Source organism: Cyanistes caeruleus, chromosome 2 (assembly GCF_971803275.1).
Source record: "Cyanistes caeruleus chromosome 2, bCyaCae1.hap1.1, whole genome shotgun sequence".
Lineage (NCBI taxonomy): Eukaryota > Metazoa > Chordata > Aves > Passeriformes > Paridae > Cyanistes > Cyanistes caeruleus.
In genome coordinates, this window is record NC_141702.1 from 70412469 (window position 1) to 70431857 (window position 19389).

The 19389-nt window shown below is 37.6% G+C and overlaps 1 protein-coding gene across 3 annotated transcripts in view; it reads left to right on the forward strand.

The window, feature by feature from the left end:
- PCNX2 (pecanex 2) overlaps positions 1 to 19389 on the forward strand; it is a 149318-nt gene that overhangs the window by 76468 nt on the left and 53461 nt on the right. For all 3 annotated transcript variants that reach the window (XM_086877801.1, XM_086877802.1, XM_086877803.1), the window contains 3 exons: positions 1231 to 1408; positions 13611 to 13719; positions 18247 to 18376. In XM_086877801.1, coding sequence (XP_086733927.1) covers positions 1231 to 1408; positions 13611 to 13719; positions 18247 to 18376 — 417 coding nt within the window. The remainder of the gene's footprint in view (positions 1 to 1230; positions 1409 to 13610; positions 13720 to 18246; positions 18377 to 19389) is intronic.

Genomic DNA, 19389 nt, shown 5'->3' on the forward strand with positions numbered 1-19389 from the left:
CGTTATCTCTGAATGCATTATTTTGTAAAGTATGATTATTTTTTTTGGTGAAAGTTTTATCATGGTTGCAGGCACAGTGACAAAAAAAGTCTTCCTTTTGCTCCATGATCTGTAAGTTTCCATGTGAAAATTCTCCATGTTGCAAGAATTTTCTTCTTTCTGAAGAATGAGATGTACAACTGGTTCATATAGTATATGCTGGGATGGCTTCTGGTGGCTGCAGAATCTAATTAGCTTAGTCATTAGATTTTTCCATTCAGAAATGTGGGGCAAATTGAAAAGAACAGCTTTGACAAGGTGGAAAATAAGGTCAGCTTGGTGTTTCATTCCAACAGTAATGCCCTGCTGATCCTTTAGAATGACCAGCACCCAAAATAAAGTGCATTTGCATTACAGGAGATACACAATAATGAATAAATGCCACATAAAATAAAATCAGCCTGGAAAATAAGAATCTTGCTAGGATGGTGAAAACCTGTTGAGAGCTTTCTAGCCTGCCAAGTGTCAGTCATGGCAGCAGGTATTCTGATTAGCAGCAGGATGAAGGAGAGCCTTCTATGCATTTTGCAAATACCTGGCTTACTTTCTCACTCATTAACCACTGAAGTCTCCATGTCTTGGAAGACATAGGTGCCACACAATTTATTTTCATCTGATGAATTATCATATAGAATAGTCAGCTTTCTGATCAAGAACAGTGGTAAGAATTTCAAACATTTCACATCTGTATGGTTTCTATCCAGAATTTTGGCAGTGCATAATGAAATTATAAGTAAAATTATAAATTCTGTCATTAAGTGTAATTTCTTGTAATAAAAAAAAAAAATAGTTTAAGGGTTTGTTTTTTTTTTTTCAAATTACAGTAATATATTAATGAAAGTGCCAAGGTGTTTCCTGGACAGAAATTTTATTTTAAGAGGGATATAAAAATGTTTGGTGTAGATTCTTGGGTTTTAGTAGTCAGTACTACTCTTTTTAGTACAGAGTTTGGGTTTTTTTACAACTTAAAAATGTGTCATAATGATAAGGGAAAAATACAAAATTTCACATAAGTAAAATAAACGTGATGATTTCTGTTATTACTTCTATATAATTTTAATAAATAAGATATTTAGATTTAAATATGCATAGGAATCTCAAATACATCCAATATATCAGATATTTGTGTTTAAGAGCTTCTTAATTTAATGGCTTATGAATTGATTGGGTTTTTCTCTGTTTTTCTTACAGCTGTGACATTATCCTGATAACAGTTGCTGGGATGAAGCTCCTCCGCTCCTCATTCTGTAATCCTATTAATCAATTTGTTACTCTGAGCTTTACTGTGATCTTCTTCCGATTTGACTACAGAGACATTTCAGAAAATTTCTTGCTGGATTTCTTCATGATGTCCATTGTGTTTCATAAGGCAAGTTTCACAGCTCCTATAATTTCTTCAGAAAATGTATCTTCTCACAGTGTCACCTGGCTAATCAATGTGTGTTAGGAGTTCTTAGAAGTAATGAATATATACATAGACTCAGATTATTGGTACTATAGAGGAAAAAATATATGTTAAATTGAAAAAAAGGCTTTGATTAAGTGTATTTTCTGGCTCTGTGAAATGTTTTGCATCTACTTTTTGTTCATATGTTGCTATATAAATTTCAGAATTGTTGCTTTCAAGAGGAGAATCCTCAATGAGTTTGAAAGAGCCTCTTGGGTCATTAGTGCAGGACTGCTCTCCAGATCAATCGCCTGGTGTTTTTATCTCGGTTTCCTTTGAATGCCTCTAGTGGTTGACTCAACAACTTCCTTTGGGAAATTATTCCATTATCTAATCACCCTCATGATAATAAATGTTTTCCTAATGTCAGCCTTAACATTTTTCTTTTCCTATTTTCAGCCTGCTATCCTTGTGGTGCTGCCCTTAACCTTAACCTCAGTGCTCTTTCCTCTCTATTACATTGTTAACTCTTGAAGTGTGCTCCAGTTGAGTTTATTTTAAAACTACCAAAGCCTTTCTGCATCAGTCAGGTCAGACCCTGTCTTTGTTTGGAATCCAAGCCAAAAGAATTAGGCTTAACTAATACCTTGAGAAAACATGGGAAAGTACTGAAGGTTTGAAAGTATTTGTCCGGGGTAACTCTGGTGAGGTGTTTGGTTTTGTTGTTCTTTGTTTTGTTTGGCTTTTTTTGCTCAGGCTTCTTTGCTTAGTTTCTTTTTTCTAAAATATTCCTACTATACGTGTGGGTATGAACCAGGTAGCATCCCTTAGTTTCTGAGACAAGAAAGACCTGGTTCCATATTGATTGCTGCTTTGTGCTGTAGAAATATTTAGCCCTTCTACACAAAGGGGTATCAGCTCATACTGCTGTCCATGCCCACCTGGACATTTCAAGCTTCTTATGGAAAGGCCCAGTTAATTTGTGTTACACTGGGAGTTCCCAGTCATTTAGGGAAAGAGTGAAGGAGAAATTAAATGCTTTTCCTGGTTTATTTCTGTGCTGCTGTAAGGGAGGATAAGAAAGGAGGAATCACAATTTGGTAAGGTAACTTGAGCTCACACTTTTTTCTGAACTCTTGGAACACACTCCAGCAGAAGCTTTACCTGCTTCAAGCCTTCACCCTCAGAACTGTTGTTTTGCTTTCTCTCTGCTGGGGTGAGAAGGCAAGGGCTGGGGAGGAAGGGCAGAAGAAGAGGAGTAAAAGAGATGAGACAAAGCTCTGTTTTAACAAGATCCCACTCCACCATACTCTGATCCTAAAACAGGACTAGAGTAACTTCTTAAGCCTTTAGCTTAGAGTGAAAGATAACCAGCAAAAGCGATGGAAAGTTTACTAGCATTATGCCAGTTTTCAGTATTTTTTTCCACTACCATGTTCCCTAGAGAAAGGGATAAATTTTTGTCTCCAGAGAAGTTTATCACTGATGTACATCGGTGGAAGTCCCATGTCTGAATGATGGTTTACTTAGTCCTGAAAGTCATTTTCTAAAAACCTCTTTACAGAATCAAAAAATTAGCATGCCAGAATTGAAAGTTCCACTATTCGTTAATTCTTTTTAAAATGTTGACATCATGAGCATATCACAAAACACTGCTGTGAATTACTGCATGCTTTTGTAAGAAAGAGATATAAAGTCTTTTCAGTAGGATTTTTTACAGTTACTTGGGTAGATTGAAGCAACTGTTCACAGTAGAAAGACTGGTGTTAGCAATGAGAATGAGATAACGAAGGACACTTACTAAATTAAGCAGAGATGTTTTCTAAAATAACTACTGCTCTACTAGACTAAAAGCTGAACTGCAGACATGTTTTGAAAATGTAATTTTAGAATTGCTTCCATCTTCATATCTAACAATATCTGAAATTTTGCAGGTCATTAGTTCAGCAAGTGGAATTGTCCTTGTTCCATTTAAAAATTCTGAGTCAAACGGTTGAATTATTTATATTACAAAAGCACATGCACAGTTTCACAATGATCATTAGATCCAGTATGAAAAATAGCATTGCAGATGATAGCAATTAAATTCCTTTTAATTTCATATCATAAAGGGCATAAGTTTTCTTTACCCTAATTAAGGTTTGAGCTTTAATTAGCTCAGCATTGTGGAACATCAGTGAAGGATATGATCACTTGAGGATAAAGATGATGTGTGTTTATTTCATACCATAAGGCCCTAAGCAAGCTGCATCCACCTTTGTTCCTAAAAGCTTTATGGGTCTTCACAGATTCTGTCTGTATCTCAGTCATTTTTATGTTTGCACTTATTTTTTAAAATACAAACAAAATCTGAAATACTGTCTATTAATGCCACCTTTATCTGTGCAGAGTTTATTACACAGTCATGACTGATTTCTGTTTGCACATCGAAAATGTCAGTTTGCCACTCTCTTAATTAGGGAACACTAGAAGCACTGTGTCTTAGTCATAGTGATGACAATTTTTAAGCAAGCTTAGCCCACAGAAAGCTTTGTATGCTTTCAAAACACGGTGGTAATATTTTTTTCTTCTACCAGGCACTGGGGAAGAAAGAATCTCTAAATTCAACAAGCATTCACAAATGCACTAGTCACTCTTGATGCAAATTAGATTGAATAAAACTTTTCTAATAATGTTTTGTAGGGTATTTCTAAATAGTTCACTGATTGTGCTTCCCTTGTTTTCCCCATTGTGCTGTTGATTTAATGTAATTTAGTCAAATCAGAAACTCCAAATGAGCACATTGCTCCCTGAGCAAGCTGGGACAAGGAAGTCCGAATTGCTGCTCACAGATTTTCATCTCTCTTAGCCAAAACACCCACACTGAGGTAACGCAGAGAGCAAGAGAGTCTATTCAGTTCTATCCCTGAGAATTTTTTAAAATTTTTTAATATCATATGACTTACTAATGTGACACAGTTAATTCAATTATTTTTAAAAAATGATTAGTTGTTTACATTTTGACAATTCACAGAATGTGAAAACACTAAATGTTGATTTAGGCATATGCAGAGTGTACTATTTTGCATTTCAAATTGCCTTGGGAAGGCAGCAAGATAAATATTTAGGAAGATTTTTCTGACTTGTTTTTGAGAATGTTTGCAGCTTTCAATTCAAGTGAAACAGGACTTCTCCATCTTTCTTAAACTAAGACTTTCCATGTAGTAAGACCAAGTTGTGTCCTTGACTACAAGGGATTCTTCTGTCCAAAACTCCTGTTGTCATAATCTTTAAATCAGAGCTGGATGGCCTTTTAAAAGTATCTGGTTGCTCATTCAAAATGTGTGGGTGTAGTGCTCTGATGTATATTCTGCAGGAAGTCAAACCAGATAATCGAGACAGTCTTAGTCTACATGACTTCATGTAAACTTTTCAAATGAGCCAGTTGTTCTCCCTGGATGTTTTAGTAGATAATGTCAGTGCAAAGGTTAATATGATTGTTCATATTAAGTGAAAATGGAAACCCACAAAAAACTGAGAATATATTCTTCACAGGCATAGCAAAGATGGAGTATCTAATAGGACTTAGGAGATTTTTTTCCTAGACTTTTAACATTAGGAAAAAATCTGAGACTCTTTCTTGTAATAGAGTAAAAAAAAAAAAAGTGGAAATGTTAAATGGTTTGAATAGTTTATTTAGAACTGATGAAAAGGTGGGCCTTTCTTGCATCCTTTTGCTTCTACTGACACAATATCTAACTGAGGAAAAGCTCTAACACGTGCAAAAACAGTGAGAGGAAGAGCATATGGATGGTTAAGTGATGTTATAGCTCATCCAGTCCATTTTTCTTCAGTGTGATTAAAACAAACAAAAAAAAGTAAGGGAGTAACGTACCCAGCACTGCCTGCCGTGGCAGATGTGTGAGATGCTTTTGAAGGATGTTTGGAGTAGCTGCTCAAGAATGAGCCTGTATTTAAGTGTGAAGTAGAAGCAAATGCAAATCATTCGAACAGCAGGGATATCAGTTTGGAACTGGCTGAGTGCTGAGCATCCTGAGGCAAGGATGCTCAGGGCAAGACTTGTCCCCAGCTCTTTTTCTGTGCTCTGTTAAAAATGTGGTTTTCCGTTTCATCCAGTGCCGCAGGCATCCTCTAGATTTTGCTGGTGGAAAGGAGTCATATCTCCCTGAACTGCTTTTGGAACCTCAAGCAGAGCTGATGTTGAGCTGGAGGAGATGCTCCTGACTGTAGTATGCTCTTGGCTACTACAAAAGCCTAGTGGGAGGTTCTTGCCAGTCTCTTCACTTCTGGGAGCACGCTGCTAAACTGGCTCTACCAGCAATTCTTTCATCTCTACAGCACAACTGAGAAATTATACTTGTACTTTGGAATATGAATTTTTGACAAATCTGTGCAGCTTCCTTTAAGCCCTGAGGAGTGAGCCACCTTTAGCTTGCACACTCATCTACCACACGGATCTGAATGAGTATGATAAACCCAAGTGCCATTAATCTTCTAATGTATAGGCCTACAACTTCCTACCTCTTTCACTGTCTTCTATGTTATTGTCAGGTAGTTTAATGGCCTCCTAATTTGTGTGTGTGGATGAACTAATTAGCAATACAAAAATATGAAATCACCTTACATTTTCTTATCATCAAGTCTTCTGAGGGTTCTGAATTTGTCTTCGTGCATAAGACAAAATAATCAAAGATGCAGAGCTTGTTAAATTTGCCTTCATTAACACTGAATCTATTTGCCTAAGTACTCTTATTCCTGCTGAGATCACTTAAATATACAATTTCCCTGTTTGATACTTTTTCTTCTTTCCCAGAATACATTTTCCAGCTAATAAGGAATCCACATTTTTATAAGAATATTTCTCTTTCTGTATACTTCTTTCTGGCATAGTATCCAAGATCACACGTTTGTGAAGGATGATCTTTGTCAAAGTAGATCCAGCTAACACAGCCAGTTTGTAACAACCTGGCAAACCTGTGCTGATCAGGCTTAACTTTCAACATCCGCAACACAATCCCTTGGACAGGAAAGAAATTATGTGTGTCATCTTGTTTTCCTTCATTTTATGAGAAAGTGCTGCCAAGTGCATTGACCTTCTTGGTGCTTGGTTGAAGTCTAGTAATTAACCTATTGGATCTTTTTATTGCCTTTGTGGCAATAAAACTCTTGGTTAGTTGGCATGTCTCATTGATTTAGGTGCTACTTATAAGTCAAAAGCCTCACTCTTTTTCCTTTCTTCTTCTGATTTTTCATCCTTCTCTAAATCTGATGTTTCACTTCAAAGCTTCTGGCTCTAAGTCATTAATTCATATTTTAATCCATTCCTTGCCATTTGTGCATACTGAAATCCAATGTCTTAATCATCCGTACCCTCTTGGTTCACAGCTGTTTCCTCAACTTTTGATATCTGGCATATAAACCCTTTTAAGACACTTTCTGCTGAGTAAAATACCCAGGGCTACATCTGATATTTGACGGGATAATCCCAGTGGTATTTTCCATAGACTCCTTAACTCTCTTGGGCACTACACAGTTCATGTTTCCTCTTAGTATTGGAGGAATGGTTTAATTGATTTTTCATTCAGCCTTCTGTCACTGACCTCTTTGTCAGACTTCATTCATTACACTATTCCCAAATTACATTAAGTGTTTTTTATTTTCTCTAGGATGGGGCAAGTCCATTGCAAGGGGGTTCAGGGAGATGTACACCCACTCCCTGGGTCAGTATGGCTCAGTATGCACTGAGCTCTATGTTCATGTGCATTTGTGCTGATAGAGGCCTGTTCTGTCTGTGTTGATGCAGGTACTGAGAGAGAAACCTTCAGTGCAAACTTGGTGGTTTTTCCTATGCCCACTTTCATCACAGAATGATAGAATGGCTTAGGTTGGAAGGGACTTAAAATGTCATTGATTTCCAACTCCTCTGCTATGGGCAGGGACACCTACCAGACCTTGTTGCCTAAAGCCCCATCCAGCCCAGCCTTGAACACTTCCATGGGTGGGACATCCACAGCTTCTCCGGGCAACCTGATTCACTGCCTCATCACCCTCCTAGTGAAGAATTTCTTCCTAATGCTTTAACTAAATCTCTCTTAGTTAAAAACTTTTCCCCTTCTTCTATCACTTCAGGCCCCTATAAGAAGCCCCTTTTTTCAGCTCTCTTGTAGGTCTCCTTTAGGTACTGGAAGGCTGCTATGAAGTCTTCCTGGAGCCTTTTCTCCGCCAGGCTAAAGAACCCAAATTTTCTCAGCCTTTTCTTCATAGGAGAGACACTCCATTCTTCTGACCTTCTTCTTTACCATCCTCTGGACACACTCTAGTGGGTTCATGTCAGCTCTGGGGGCCCCAGAGCTGGGTGCAGGGTTCCAGCTGGGGTCTCACCAGAGCAGAGCAGAAGGACAGAATCCCCTCCCTGGCCCTGCTGCCCACGCTGCTTTGGATGCAGCCCAGGACATGTTTGGTTTCTGGGTTGGGAGTGCCCATGGCTGGGTCAGGTCCAGCCTCATCCACCTGCACCCCCAGCTCCTTCTCCTCAGGGCTGCTCTCTAAGCATTCTCTGAGCAACCTATTTTTATGCCTGGGATTGCCCCAACCCAGGTGCAGGACCTTTCACTTGGCTTTTTTCAGCTACAGGAGTTTTTCATGGGCCCAATCCTTTCAAAAAGGAAATTTCTCAGAAGAGACAGTGTTGGCAGAATCCATACCTATGAAGGCTTTCCTGAAAATGCTTGAAGCAGTGCAGCTGATCAGTGCACTCCGAGCTGCACTGATTTATTTTGCTTGTCTGACCCTTTTCATATTAAGCTGATGAGCTCTGATCTTGTCCTTTTTGTTCACCTTGGGATATATGTGAGTCTGTTTTTTACAGTGCCACAGGTTCCTTCCCTGGGCTCTTGCTATCAGCTGACAGTGTAGGAAGAAGCAGCATCTGCCATGAGTAGACCCAGCACTCTGTTAGGTTTTATCATCATCTCATTGTCATAATCCTTATCATAATTACATCTGGTTAACATTTAACTTCAATCATAAGGCTTTCAAGGCTTGCTACTCAAACTGCTTAAAACATGCGTGTTTTGTACAGTGTCAGTGTTAAGTGCTGAATCTTGTGTTTGAGGAATATATTCTTTCCTCCAAGGTTTGATATCAGAGACTTGGACTGATTATATTTTGATCCTCTTGTGTGTATTGCATTAGACAATGATTTTGAAGCCCACAGTATAAAGGCTTCAAATGTCTGTAAGCATATGCAGATAAAGACATCCTGGTAAGTATTTTTGAAGGTTCAATCACAGCTGTCCAAATACACCAATAGAATGTCACAATGACTTAAGAAATAAGCATTACAAACCTTTAGTATTTCCAGTAAATCTTGTTTTGCAGGATTTCATAGGTGAAGTTTTTTTTTAAATTGTACTAAATAAAAATCCAAATGTCAGTGATTTGCAAAGCAAATCCATGAACAAGAGTAAAATTATTCCACCAAGTTTAATTTGATATCCTTAAACACATACATACTTACAACTTTTTCCTCTTGATGTATATTAATTTTTATTGATGTATCAAAAAGAAAATAAAAATATACCAGTAAGTATTAGAATTTAATTCTGAAAGCTGGAGTTTCCACTTGATCAGAATTAGCTTAACATGAAAAAGTAAATAGTCCTCTCAGAGTCTCAGTTCAAATCATCTCAAGTTCTCAGGATCTAAAGAGGAATATAAAGAAATACCTGTTCAAACTGGGAAATAATTTTTTCCTGCACTTGAATTTTTTAATCTCTATTTGTGTTGTATATAGAACATGTAGCTATATATATATATGTATGACCGTTATTTTTGTTTAAAACTGATGTGTATATATACAGACGCAGTTTTTTTAACACATAGAAAAATTCCAGTTTAGCAAGAAAATGTTAATGTTTGTGCATTATTTAGTCCCAGAGTTGCCAAGAAGTCTGCCCACACAGAATCCCAACAGATGCCAAAGACATAGAAGGGCTGCCAAAAGCTGAGAGCATTGCAGTCTCCATCTCACACTGAGTCATATAAATTCAGGTGTTAACCTCTGCCTAGTTTATTAAAGTCTACCAAACTGAGAAAAGGAGATACCATTTTAGTGATGTTTCAGACTCCATAAATCTTTTCTTTTTCATGTATGTTAACTAATTTCCATTACCTTCATTTGTAATGGTAGTTAAATTTAGTTAAGTAAGAATAACCAGATTTAAAGAAAATCCTGGGAAGATAAATCTTTGCCTTTGCTTTGTTTATTACTCACTGGTGTGCCAGAAGTCAGTAGAGCTTTCAGAACTCATAGAAGACTTAAGGATGATGTGTGTCCACATAAAATAAACACGAAAGATGGATGCATGTTCTGCACTTTTACTTGATGAGAATGTACTGGTTTAAATTCACTGAACATGCTGATAATTTAAAGTGTTTATCAAAGACTTTAAAAACGGTTTACTGTGTAAAACTGTCACATGCATAAAGGTATCTCAGAATATTAGATCTTTTATGCCCCCTAAATAATATAGTGTTATATATTATAAATAGTTTCTGCTTATTGAACTGTAGAAAACCTTGAAGATCTAATAAGGCTTAATACAAATATTTTTTTATAAATCGTTCTAAACTGCAGGAGTCCTAAAGAAAAATTAATCTTTTATATATATATATATAAGGAAGCGTTTATAAAAAGAGGGTTAAAATTCATCAGAGACTATTTTTTTCACCTTGACTTTAGATGGGAAGGTTCCCTCTTTGTATCTAGCATTGTTACACCTCACCCTTCCTCATTCAAACAAAACTCTGCTGGGGATAATTTTTGTTTCACAGAACCACAGAAGGGCTGAGGTGTCCCATGAGGTCCCATGGAAGTGGGGTTTTTTTCTGCCCTGGTTTCATGTGCCCTAAACTAATCCTTTGCTGTGTCGGGTGTCTCAATTCCGCCACGCTTCCTTACTGGTCTCAGGAGCCTCTGACTTTAAGCATCACCACTAAAGACCAAGGCAAGGAAGGCACTGAATACTTTGGCCTTCCCTGTGCCCTTTGTCACCAGCTCCCTGCCCCATCCATCAGCAGGTCCATGGGATTTTTTTTCCAGTCTTTGTATTGCTGTCAGTACACCTGCAGAAGTCCTTCCTGTTGCCTTTTACTTTCCTCAACAGATTCAGTTCCAGATGGGCTTTGCCTTTTCTCTCTCTTGCTAATTTGTTCTGTATTGTTTCTGACAATTTAAAAAAGATTAAAGTTTTCCTCTTTAGCTTATGTCTTCGGATTACTGAAGGTTGAAATGCAGCTAGCTGTAGTTGAAATAAGAGAATGGCTCAGCTTCCCCTATTTATAAAGGCAGTTTCTAGAAGCTTCAGTTTCTTTCTGTGAGTAAAGCTCTGTGAGTTCCCCTATCACATATAGGAGGAACCATATTGCAAATTGAATAAAACTAATAAGGAGAAACAGCTTCTCAGATTGTTCTAGAGAAATGGAAAAGAGAAAATGTAAAGCCAAGTCCTCCTTTCCTAATCTCAGTGTTGTAGTTGGTGGATGACATCACCTTTAGCAATTATAGTTAGAGATGTAAAATGCTAATGGCATATTACCCTGAAGGCATTTTGCAGAACATGCCCTGGAAGCAGGGATTTAAGAGGTAATAGAGGCACTTGACAACTCTTAATGAAAGCAGTAGCTTGAAAATCACACATTTCCAGGCTTTTAAGTGTGGTGTTGTAAGGCTTTCAAAAACCAAGAGAGGTTCGCTAAAGTGTTCTTGCTTCATGCTCTTGTGAATGGAAATGAGCTCCTTTGCCTGTCTTGTGGAAGTGTTAGCTGAGAGGCAAGTGTTGAAAGAAACAGCAGCAAGTTCAAGCAGTGGTGAATGCAGAAACAGTAGGACTTGTTAGATTCAACAGGGAACTTGGGCTCCATTGGCCAAGTTTTGCAAGGTGTAAATATTAAAGAACAACTAAAAGTTATGTATTGGAACAAGGAGCCAGAAGGGTGTCCTCCTGGATTTGCTTTCCTAGAAAGTGCAAAACCTGAATTTTATTTGAGATTTGAAAACCTTTTGATGAATTCTGTGCTTTGAGTACAGCTGGGGTGATTTATGGCTCTGTGATTTCAGTCTGTAACTGGCAGAACTTTGCAGGGTTGAGCTGCAGTTTTGAGTTTTTGAGGTTTCAGATCCAAATCATTAGCTTTTTCCTGCCCTTCACTTAAATCTTTTTGCAGATAAAATTTTTCTTCCAGCTGTTCATTGTGATATTTCAGATAAATAAAAATTAAGCAAAACAAAGAAACCCCACAACCTGCTAAATAAGATTCAAATAAATAAATGTTCATTTGAGTTTCAGTTCAGTTTTACTTGACTCCTTTAATGCTGCAGTCTGCAAATCACATGTAGAAAACAAAGCTAGTATGACACAAGTTTCTCAAACAAAGTAGGGGTATCTCTGCTCTCTGCATTGAAGGGATTGCTTGGTTCTGTTTGTTCTCTGCATTGTCAGGGCTTTGGTGGTTTTAAATAGTATATCTGGGCAAAGTAAGTTTAATCTATAGTTCACGTATTGCTCCTAGTTTGAATCACGCCAAAGCAAAGAAAGTATGTGAATCACTGCTTGCATCTCAACTGGAAGATTTATTAGTTCTAACTGGATCTAGCATGGCACTGGTTATACCAAGTTAGCAGCTGCTGTCTGATAGTTTTGTAGCACAGAGACCAAAACAGGTGAATGCTACAAGTGATTCTTACTTCCCTCACATATAATATGCAATTATTTACTACAGTCCGTGGAGAAGATCAGTGAAACATCCTGTAAGTGCATTGCCACTGTGGATACAGATGGACAAGTGGGACTTTGAGGGTGGTGGCTTAAGGAGGGGTGAGAGGAGCTGGCCAGAGGTGTGTCCTCTCTGAGTGTCAGCATACTCGTACATGCAGTGTGCCCAGAGCCGTGCTCTGTCCCCAAGGCTGGCTGTCATGGAGAAGCTTGTGGCTGTGCGAAGGAACTCTCCCAGTCTGTATGCAAGGTGGAGGTATGGAGTTGCCACCTGGAAATGGAGGGTTTTCATTCACAAGGATTCCTGGAGATCGTTTGGAAGAGTGTTAGCTGGGCTAGACCAGAACCTTTCCAGACGCCTTTCTAACAGTTTAAAAATATGCATAATATTAGTGCTTGAGAACATTCCCTGGAAGTACTTTAATGTACAAGTGTTGATTCAGTCTCAATGTCTTTCAGGATGTTGGCAAAGTCTTGCTTTTCACTAACTCAGATAAAAAAAATATTACTCCAAGAAATTCAACATATATTTGCTATATGAGCATGAAATGCTGTATATACTCCTGTTTCACTGTCAACTTCTGTGTGTGTTGAGCACTAATGTCTATTGATGGCCAAATCTCTCCTGACAGTTTGTCAGGAACCCACTCTGCAGTAGATGAGACATAAGATCTGTTTTGGCCTAATGCCAAGAGAAAGGATGAGGGGAGAAAAATGTATTCCAGGGAATAAGTACACGTCATTCTTGAATCAGAAACTGCTAGTTGCAGCACCAAGCATATTTTGCAGGAAGCAAATGTAAATCCATTGTGTTTTTCAGTTTGTACTGCACAACAATAAAAGCTCATATTTATGCAACATTTTAATGATACAGTGGTATTGAAAATGCAGCTACAATTAATGATTAATGCCATGCATATGATTACATTGTGATAGCTTCTCCCATTGAGTCAACAAATGAGAATGTTGTGTTCTTGAGAAGTAAGGCTGATTTCTGTGTGTGTAACCACACATTACACATTGAACTTTCTCTGTTCACTGTATCCAATTTCTTCTGGAGTCTCCTCTCCTCTGTCTGACTTGTGGTCATATATAGTCAATGAATATCAGAATCTGTTTTCCCACTTTCTAATTAGAGCAGACATACTTCTGAAAGGTAATCTGGGAACTACCTCAGTACAGTGGTCAAAAATGTACCTCATTGCAAGTTTGAGTTTTGAATGAAGAATATACTTTGGGGCCTTACTGACGTAAGACCTTAATATCTATGAAAGCTAATAATTCAATATAACTTATCTCGCGTTTATTCCAGGGAACATTTTTTAAGTGTTTCTTTCAGATACTAGTTTTGAAATTATCTCAGTGCCTAAAAATTGACCATGTTTTTCTTTTTTTCCTTTTTTTTTCAGCTGTGGGACCTACTGCAGAAGTTGCAGTTCATCATGACATACATTGCTCCCTGGCAGATTGCCTGGGGGTCATCGTTCCACGTTTTCGCTCAGCTCTTTGCAATACCTCATATCCTTTATAAATTTGTTCGTCTTTATTCTTAAGTTCCTCTTCATGTATGCAATTTATTTACAGTGCTTGAACGAGGTTTGAAATTCTTAGGTAATGTACTTTAAAATTTGAAAATTTTGGAACATCTTCTGAGAAACATAGGGGTTTTTTTGTTTTCTTTTTTATTTTTTTATTCTTTTTTTTCTTTTTTTTTTTTTTCTTATTTTGGCTGCGTAGGATCTGAAACTGGGAAACTGAACTCTGACTCAGGCTGGTGTGTTTATTCCCACCCAGCCACATTCTGCAGATCATTTACTTCCCCAGTCCTCAGCTCCGAGTTTTGGTGCATCCAGAAAGAAATGTTGTGACAGACATATTGCTGGGCTTATGGCTGACTGAGCTCTCAAATATTAGTTTCTTTCTCAGTTGTATCTAGTTGGTATGTCAGATATAAATTCATTTCAGTGAGCCAACTTTTTGCTGCAACTGTCCTGATTTTTTTGTTTTCCATTTCAGAAGCAGCTAGGCTTTTACATTTTAATGTGAATTTTTCATTGGGGTGCTGAGAAATATTCTTCTTTTTAACCTTTCCACTCTGTTTTATGAGTAAAAAATATTGGATCATCAGCACCAAAGCAGTCCTTCAGAAGCAGTCTGTTTTGGTGCCTGTTCCAGGGCTCCCTCCTGGTTTGTGGATATGGGGAGTAAATGACCTCCAAATGACCTGTCTGTAGGGTTAAAAAATATATATTGAATTTATAGAACAAAAATTATTCAATTTAAATTCAAATTGAATTATTGATTGAATGCAGAAAAAAAAAAAAGCCACCAAAAAAACACATTTTAAGTGAACAGATTTAACTTTATTGACAAATAAGGTGTTACGAGTTACTAACTTTTAATTTCTTCCTCCCCTGCTAACCAAAGCTGTGGAAGAAGAGTTGACACAGTGGTTTTAGTTCAGACCTACTGATGAGTTTACTTTGCACTGTTTATTAGATATACACTCTTAAGTCTTTGTCCTTTCATCCCACAGGGTTGGGTTTTTTTCCCTCGAGCGATTTCTTCCGTCTGTTCTTTGCTGTGCAACGCAAGCAGTGTTGAGTAACAATGGTTATGTTTCTAGATGGGAAGAATAAATGGAAGCCTCAGAGAGAGGCAAGTGCACACAGAATAACTCCCAGAGGGGAAGTTTTAGATTGTTTCCTTATAGAAGGAAAGCATTATAAAAGCAGCAATCTGTCCTAAGAGTTTTAGGTTATTTGCAGCAAATCCTTCCAGAATTTCACAACAAAAAATATTTTCATTTCTGTTGGAGAAGTGTATATGAATTTATTTAGCAAAACATTTAAGAACTAAGATTATATTTCAATAAGTTTCTCTTTGGTCACAAATATTTTGTTCAGTGATAACTTTGCTCTTGATAAAATTACCAATTAAATTTTGCAAAATGGAAAGTAATTAAACCAGAGTTTTGTTTGTTTACAGAATTATTGCTAAAGTGATCTACCCAACTTTTTATTATTTATATTTATAGTATGCTTTGTAAATGCAAATCTGTCTTCTAAGGCAGTGCTGCAATTAAGATACTGGTTAAATGCTGAAGTTAATATTCCCACAACAGCAATAACTCTGCCTCTTTGCACAGTAATTTTATTTGTTGTTATCATAACCCTGCAAACAGTAATGATGAATGCATGTTGCAGTTTACAGAGGTACTAAACCTGCCATTTCTTTACAGAGTTAATTATTTGTGGCTCTTAATTGCTTCAATCAGTTCTGCAAACAGGATGTAAATTTTTAAATTTTCAAGTGCCTGGGTGAACTTTGCAGCAGAGCTCAGTGAAACGAGTAGCTCAGCATGCATTAATGCCTTTGAGTGCAGCATGAAGGGCAACACATGTGGAGCTTTGCCTGGTGGTGGTTGTAGAGTCTCCACCACTAGAAATCTTCAGGATTTTAGTTGAATGTCTATCAGGAGTCATATAGGTTTAGCTGATCCTGCTTGTGGCTTTTAGATGGACCAGTTGACCCTTCAAAGTCCCTCTTAATCCTAAGAGACCGGGAACAGGAATGTGCTTCAGACTTGAGGAAAGATCTGCAACTTCACTTCCTAACATTTAAGTTAGGAAGTTAAGTTACTCATTTATAAGTATCAGCCCATTGAGAAAGTCAGTGTAGTTTGTAGTTCAAAGGCTGATTTTACCTAAAAAGGACACAGTGAAATTGGAGGTAAAAAAAGCTTGTAGTTGAGATTATCCTGTTTAGGAGAGTTTCTGCTTTGGTTGTTTCAGAGTTCTTTCTATCAGAAAACAGAGCCCTGTGACAGTCAGTTTTCCCAACCTCTAAGTGACTGTGTGCCTGGAAGGGACCTTTAATAAATGCAAGTAAAAATGTGGGTTTTGAGTAACAGAGGATTTGAGCTGGCCTTACTGCAAAGTTTTGTGTTAGAAGAAGGGGATGAAAGATTTTCAAAATGCCAGTCTCACTTACTTATTTTGAAGTTGGTTTGAATTTAAACAGATTGTTAAATTGCAAGGATTAATCCTCAGAGACAATGTTTTATTTAATATTGAAGAGTTTTTAGCTTTGGGATTTTTGTTCTCAAAATTTGATTTTGGCCATGTTAGGAAGAAAATCCATTATTCACAAAGAAACGAGTTCTGCTTCTAGACAATGTAGCCTAACAAAGATGGTACACAGGAAACCTGGCTTGGGTCATAGTGTAGGAAGGTATGCCTGTAAGTTTTTGACACTTCTTTTTTACTTAGACATAATTAAAACATTGGTATTTAAAGTAAATAAATAATGACTTAATACAAACAAATTGGATATCCTCAAATAAAAATACCCCTGCAACAGATAATTGCCCTCTGCATGCATTAGATAATATATGAGAGTCAGATGCTGTTACTTGCTCTCATGACAAGCTTGCAGATATGAAGCAGTTAAAATCACTTTTCACAAATCAAATTGGTAATGTCTTCTGTCCTTTTAGTAGAGCATTATGTCTTTTGTGAAAGAAGCCCCCCCATTGCCACTGATTGTGTCTAAGACACAAACAGTTCACAGTGGTGTGTGAAATGTCTTGTCTCATGATGGTGGCAATTTTTAAATCAATCATTATATTAGTACCAACTTTAGAAACTTGGTTTGCTGCCCTTATCTGTCCTCTTTGTTCTCTTTTCCTCTCTTCAGCTCCCATGCCTCCTTCCCTTTTCTGACACTCGTAAATACTTGTTCATCTCTCACAGCCAGTGCTTGGTTATGACTGCACTGTAATGTGACAGTTTAACTTTTTTGATGCACTTGCTTTCTGCTCTGTGCTCTCTGTCACTTTTTTTAACTCCAGACTGTAAGGGCAACTTGTTTTTTCAATCTCTCTAATGCACTAAGACACTGTTCCAGACCACTGTCTTTCAGTAAGGTTTAGAGATTTGAAAGGTATCTTTTGGCAAATATTTGTTTCTAGATTTTGCAAGTGGCTTTGAAAGCATGGCTAGCTGGCAGTTTTATGGAAATACTGTACCAAGAATGATGCTACTTTTGTTAAAAAGGGCTTTTTGTGAAGTCTCAGGGATTGTGAGACACACATGCAGTATATTGCTATAATAGGGTAATCTAAAACATTCTGTTTATTGGGTGATTTTACCTGAAATTTAGTTTGAGATGTGCTTGATCATTGTCCACTGATAGTGGTCCCTTTAGTTCATGGCTTCTTTACTTTGCACCTACCTCCCAAGAGAGGTGTAAAGGAATGACAAGTGGTCTCTTATGCCAGTTTGAAAGTATTTTTCTTTAAATTTCATGGATGTGGTGTGATTTAATGAAGAATTTAGGCCTAACATTTTATTTGCTGACATTTATTTAATTATGTTCTTTATAACTTGTATGTTTTTAAGCATCTTTATCCATCTCCTAACTTGCCTTCCAGCAACCTGAAATATGATGTTACATTTAAAGTAAACTATGGATTCAGGCATTCATTATGATGTTTATGTGTGATACTTACTATTCCCCTGTCCTCACCTTCTCATTTCTTATATATTTCAGAAAGTGGGAAATGCTGAGCATTTTTTAGCTTTCAGTCAGCATGGAATAGTAAATTCTCAGTAAGAATCAATGTGAAAGCATGACTTTGAACCAGCAGGTTGGTGTATAGAGGCACAATTTCTCCACATACCAGGTCATTCCAAAACAAGCAGAAACAGAATGGAACACTGGAGACAGTGAAAACAAGACTCCAGTATGGGGAACAAATAATTTCCAAGAGATTGGTTTTTTCCTTGTGTGTGTGTTTTAAACTCTGTCAGACACTGGAAAGGCACTTTTGTGTTACAGAAGGTACCTTAGGTAGCTGGAAAAGGTCACCTACTGCACTGCCTGTGTGTTAGGATCTGTCCTTGGGCAGAGATTAGACGGGGTCACCCTGATAATAAAACTGTAGCACTGAAGAGCCACGAGCTCTTACATGCTGGTAATGGGTGATATTTAGCACTGCCTGCCTTCCTCCCTTTCCGTGTTACCTTAACTTGCAATTTTCAGACTCTGCTATGCTTTTTTTTCAAACCCTGGCCACTTCAGTCTTTTCTACACCACTGAGTCCATTTCTGGGTAGTGTCATCTTCATCGCATCGTATGCACGACCAATCAAGTTCTGGGAGAAAAACTACAAGTAAGACTATTTAAAAATTTCTACCCTTGTTATTTGTAAAAGTTTTGCTCTCACTAGTTTCATTTCTGGTGGTACTTTTGTTTCCAAAGGTAATCCTTAAATTAGGGCATGAAAGGTTAATCTTTCAGTCTTGTTTCTGGTGTTCTACTCTTTTGTAGGTATTTGGCTGTTTCTGAAAATGTATTTAAGCAATTATCAGTGTGTTACAGATGAGGCGTCATGTTGCATTTGTTGTACAGACACACAGTAACAAAGCTGTGAAAAAGAAAATAGCAGTAAAACTCCCATGGTCAGCCTTTTTTGTCTTGCTAGCTAGTGCTAGCAACTAAATGTGTGAAGCCTTTGGCACTAGCAGTCAGACTTCATAAATACATTTTATACTAACTAGGCTGATTAAATGCTACCCTGTGGGATGCAGCAGGTAACTCTGCAGCTGCAGAACTGTGATACGAGGCACAAAGGGAAAATTGCGTTGGCCAAGTCAGGGCTGGGTCTCTCCAGTGAGGAGGGCTGTACCCTTACCACACCTCAATGTGTAAGTGATGCTGGTGTATCTTAGTTTGAAGAGTTTTATTTTGTTGCATTTTGACTTGTGTCAGCGGGTGAATATGTACTCATCTATAAAGAAATCAGTCAAACGAAGCTGAGTTTTATAAAGAGGCTTTGTATTCATTTCAGAATGTGATGAGATTTGTGGAAACCTTTTGAGGGGAGCTCAGTTTTGTACACTGGGACTAGATCTTAACAAAATTCTCACATTTTTTACTGGGTCAGCAGTTTTGTTGTTTAAAGGGAGGGAAGTGGAGGGCAGTTATGGAGAGGCAGAAAGCTACCACTAATCCCACAGACAGCTATACATTTTTGGACAGAAAATTTGAAGTAGGAAGTGAGGATTTTAACATCTGCTACATTTTACTTCAACCAGAGCGTTTTGAAGGCATGCTGTTCCTTTTCAAGGTACCAGTTAGAGAACCAACCTCTGTTGAAGGCACATCACTGCCATATAGTTCAGT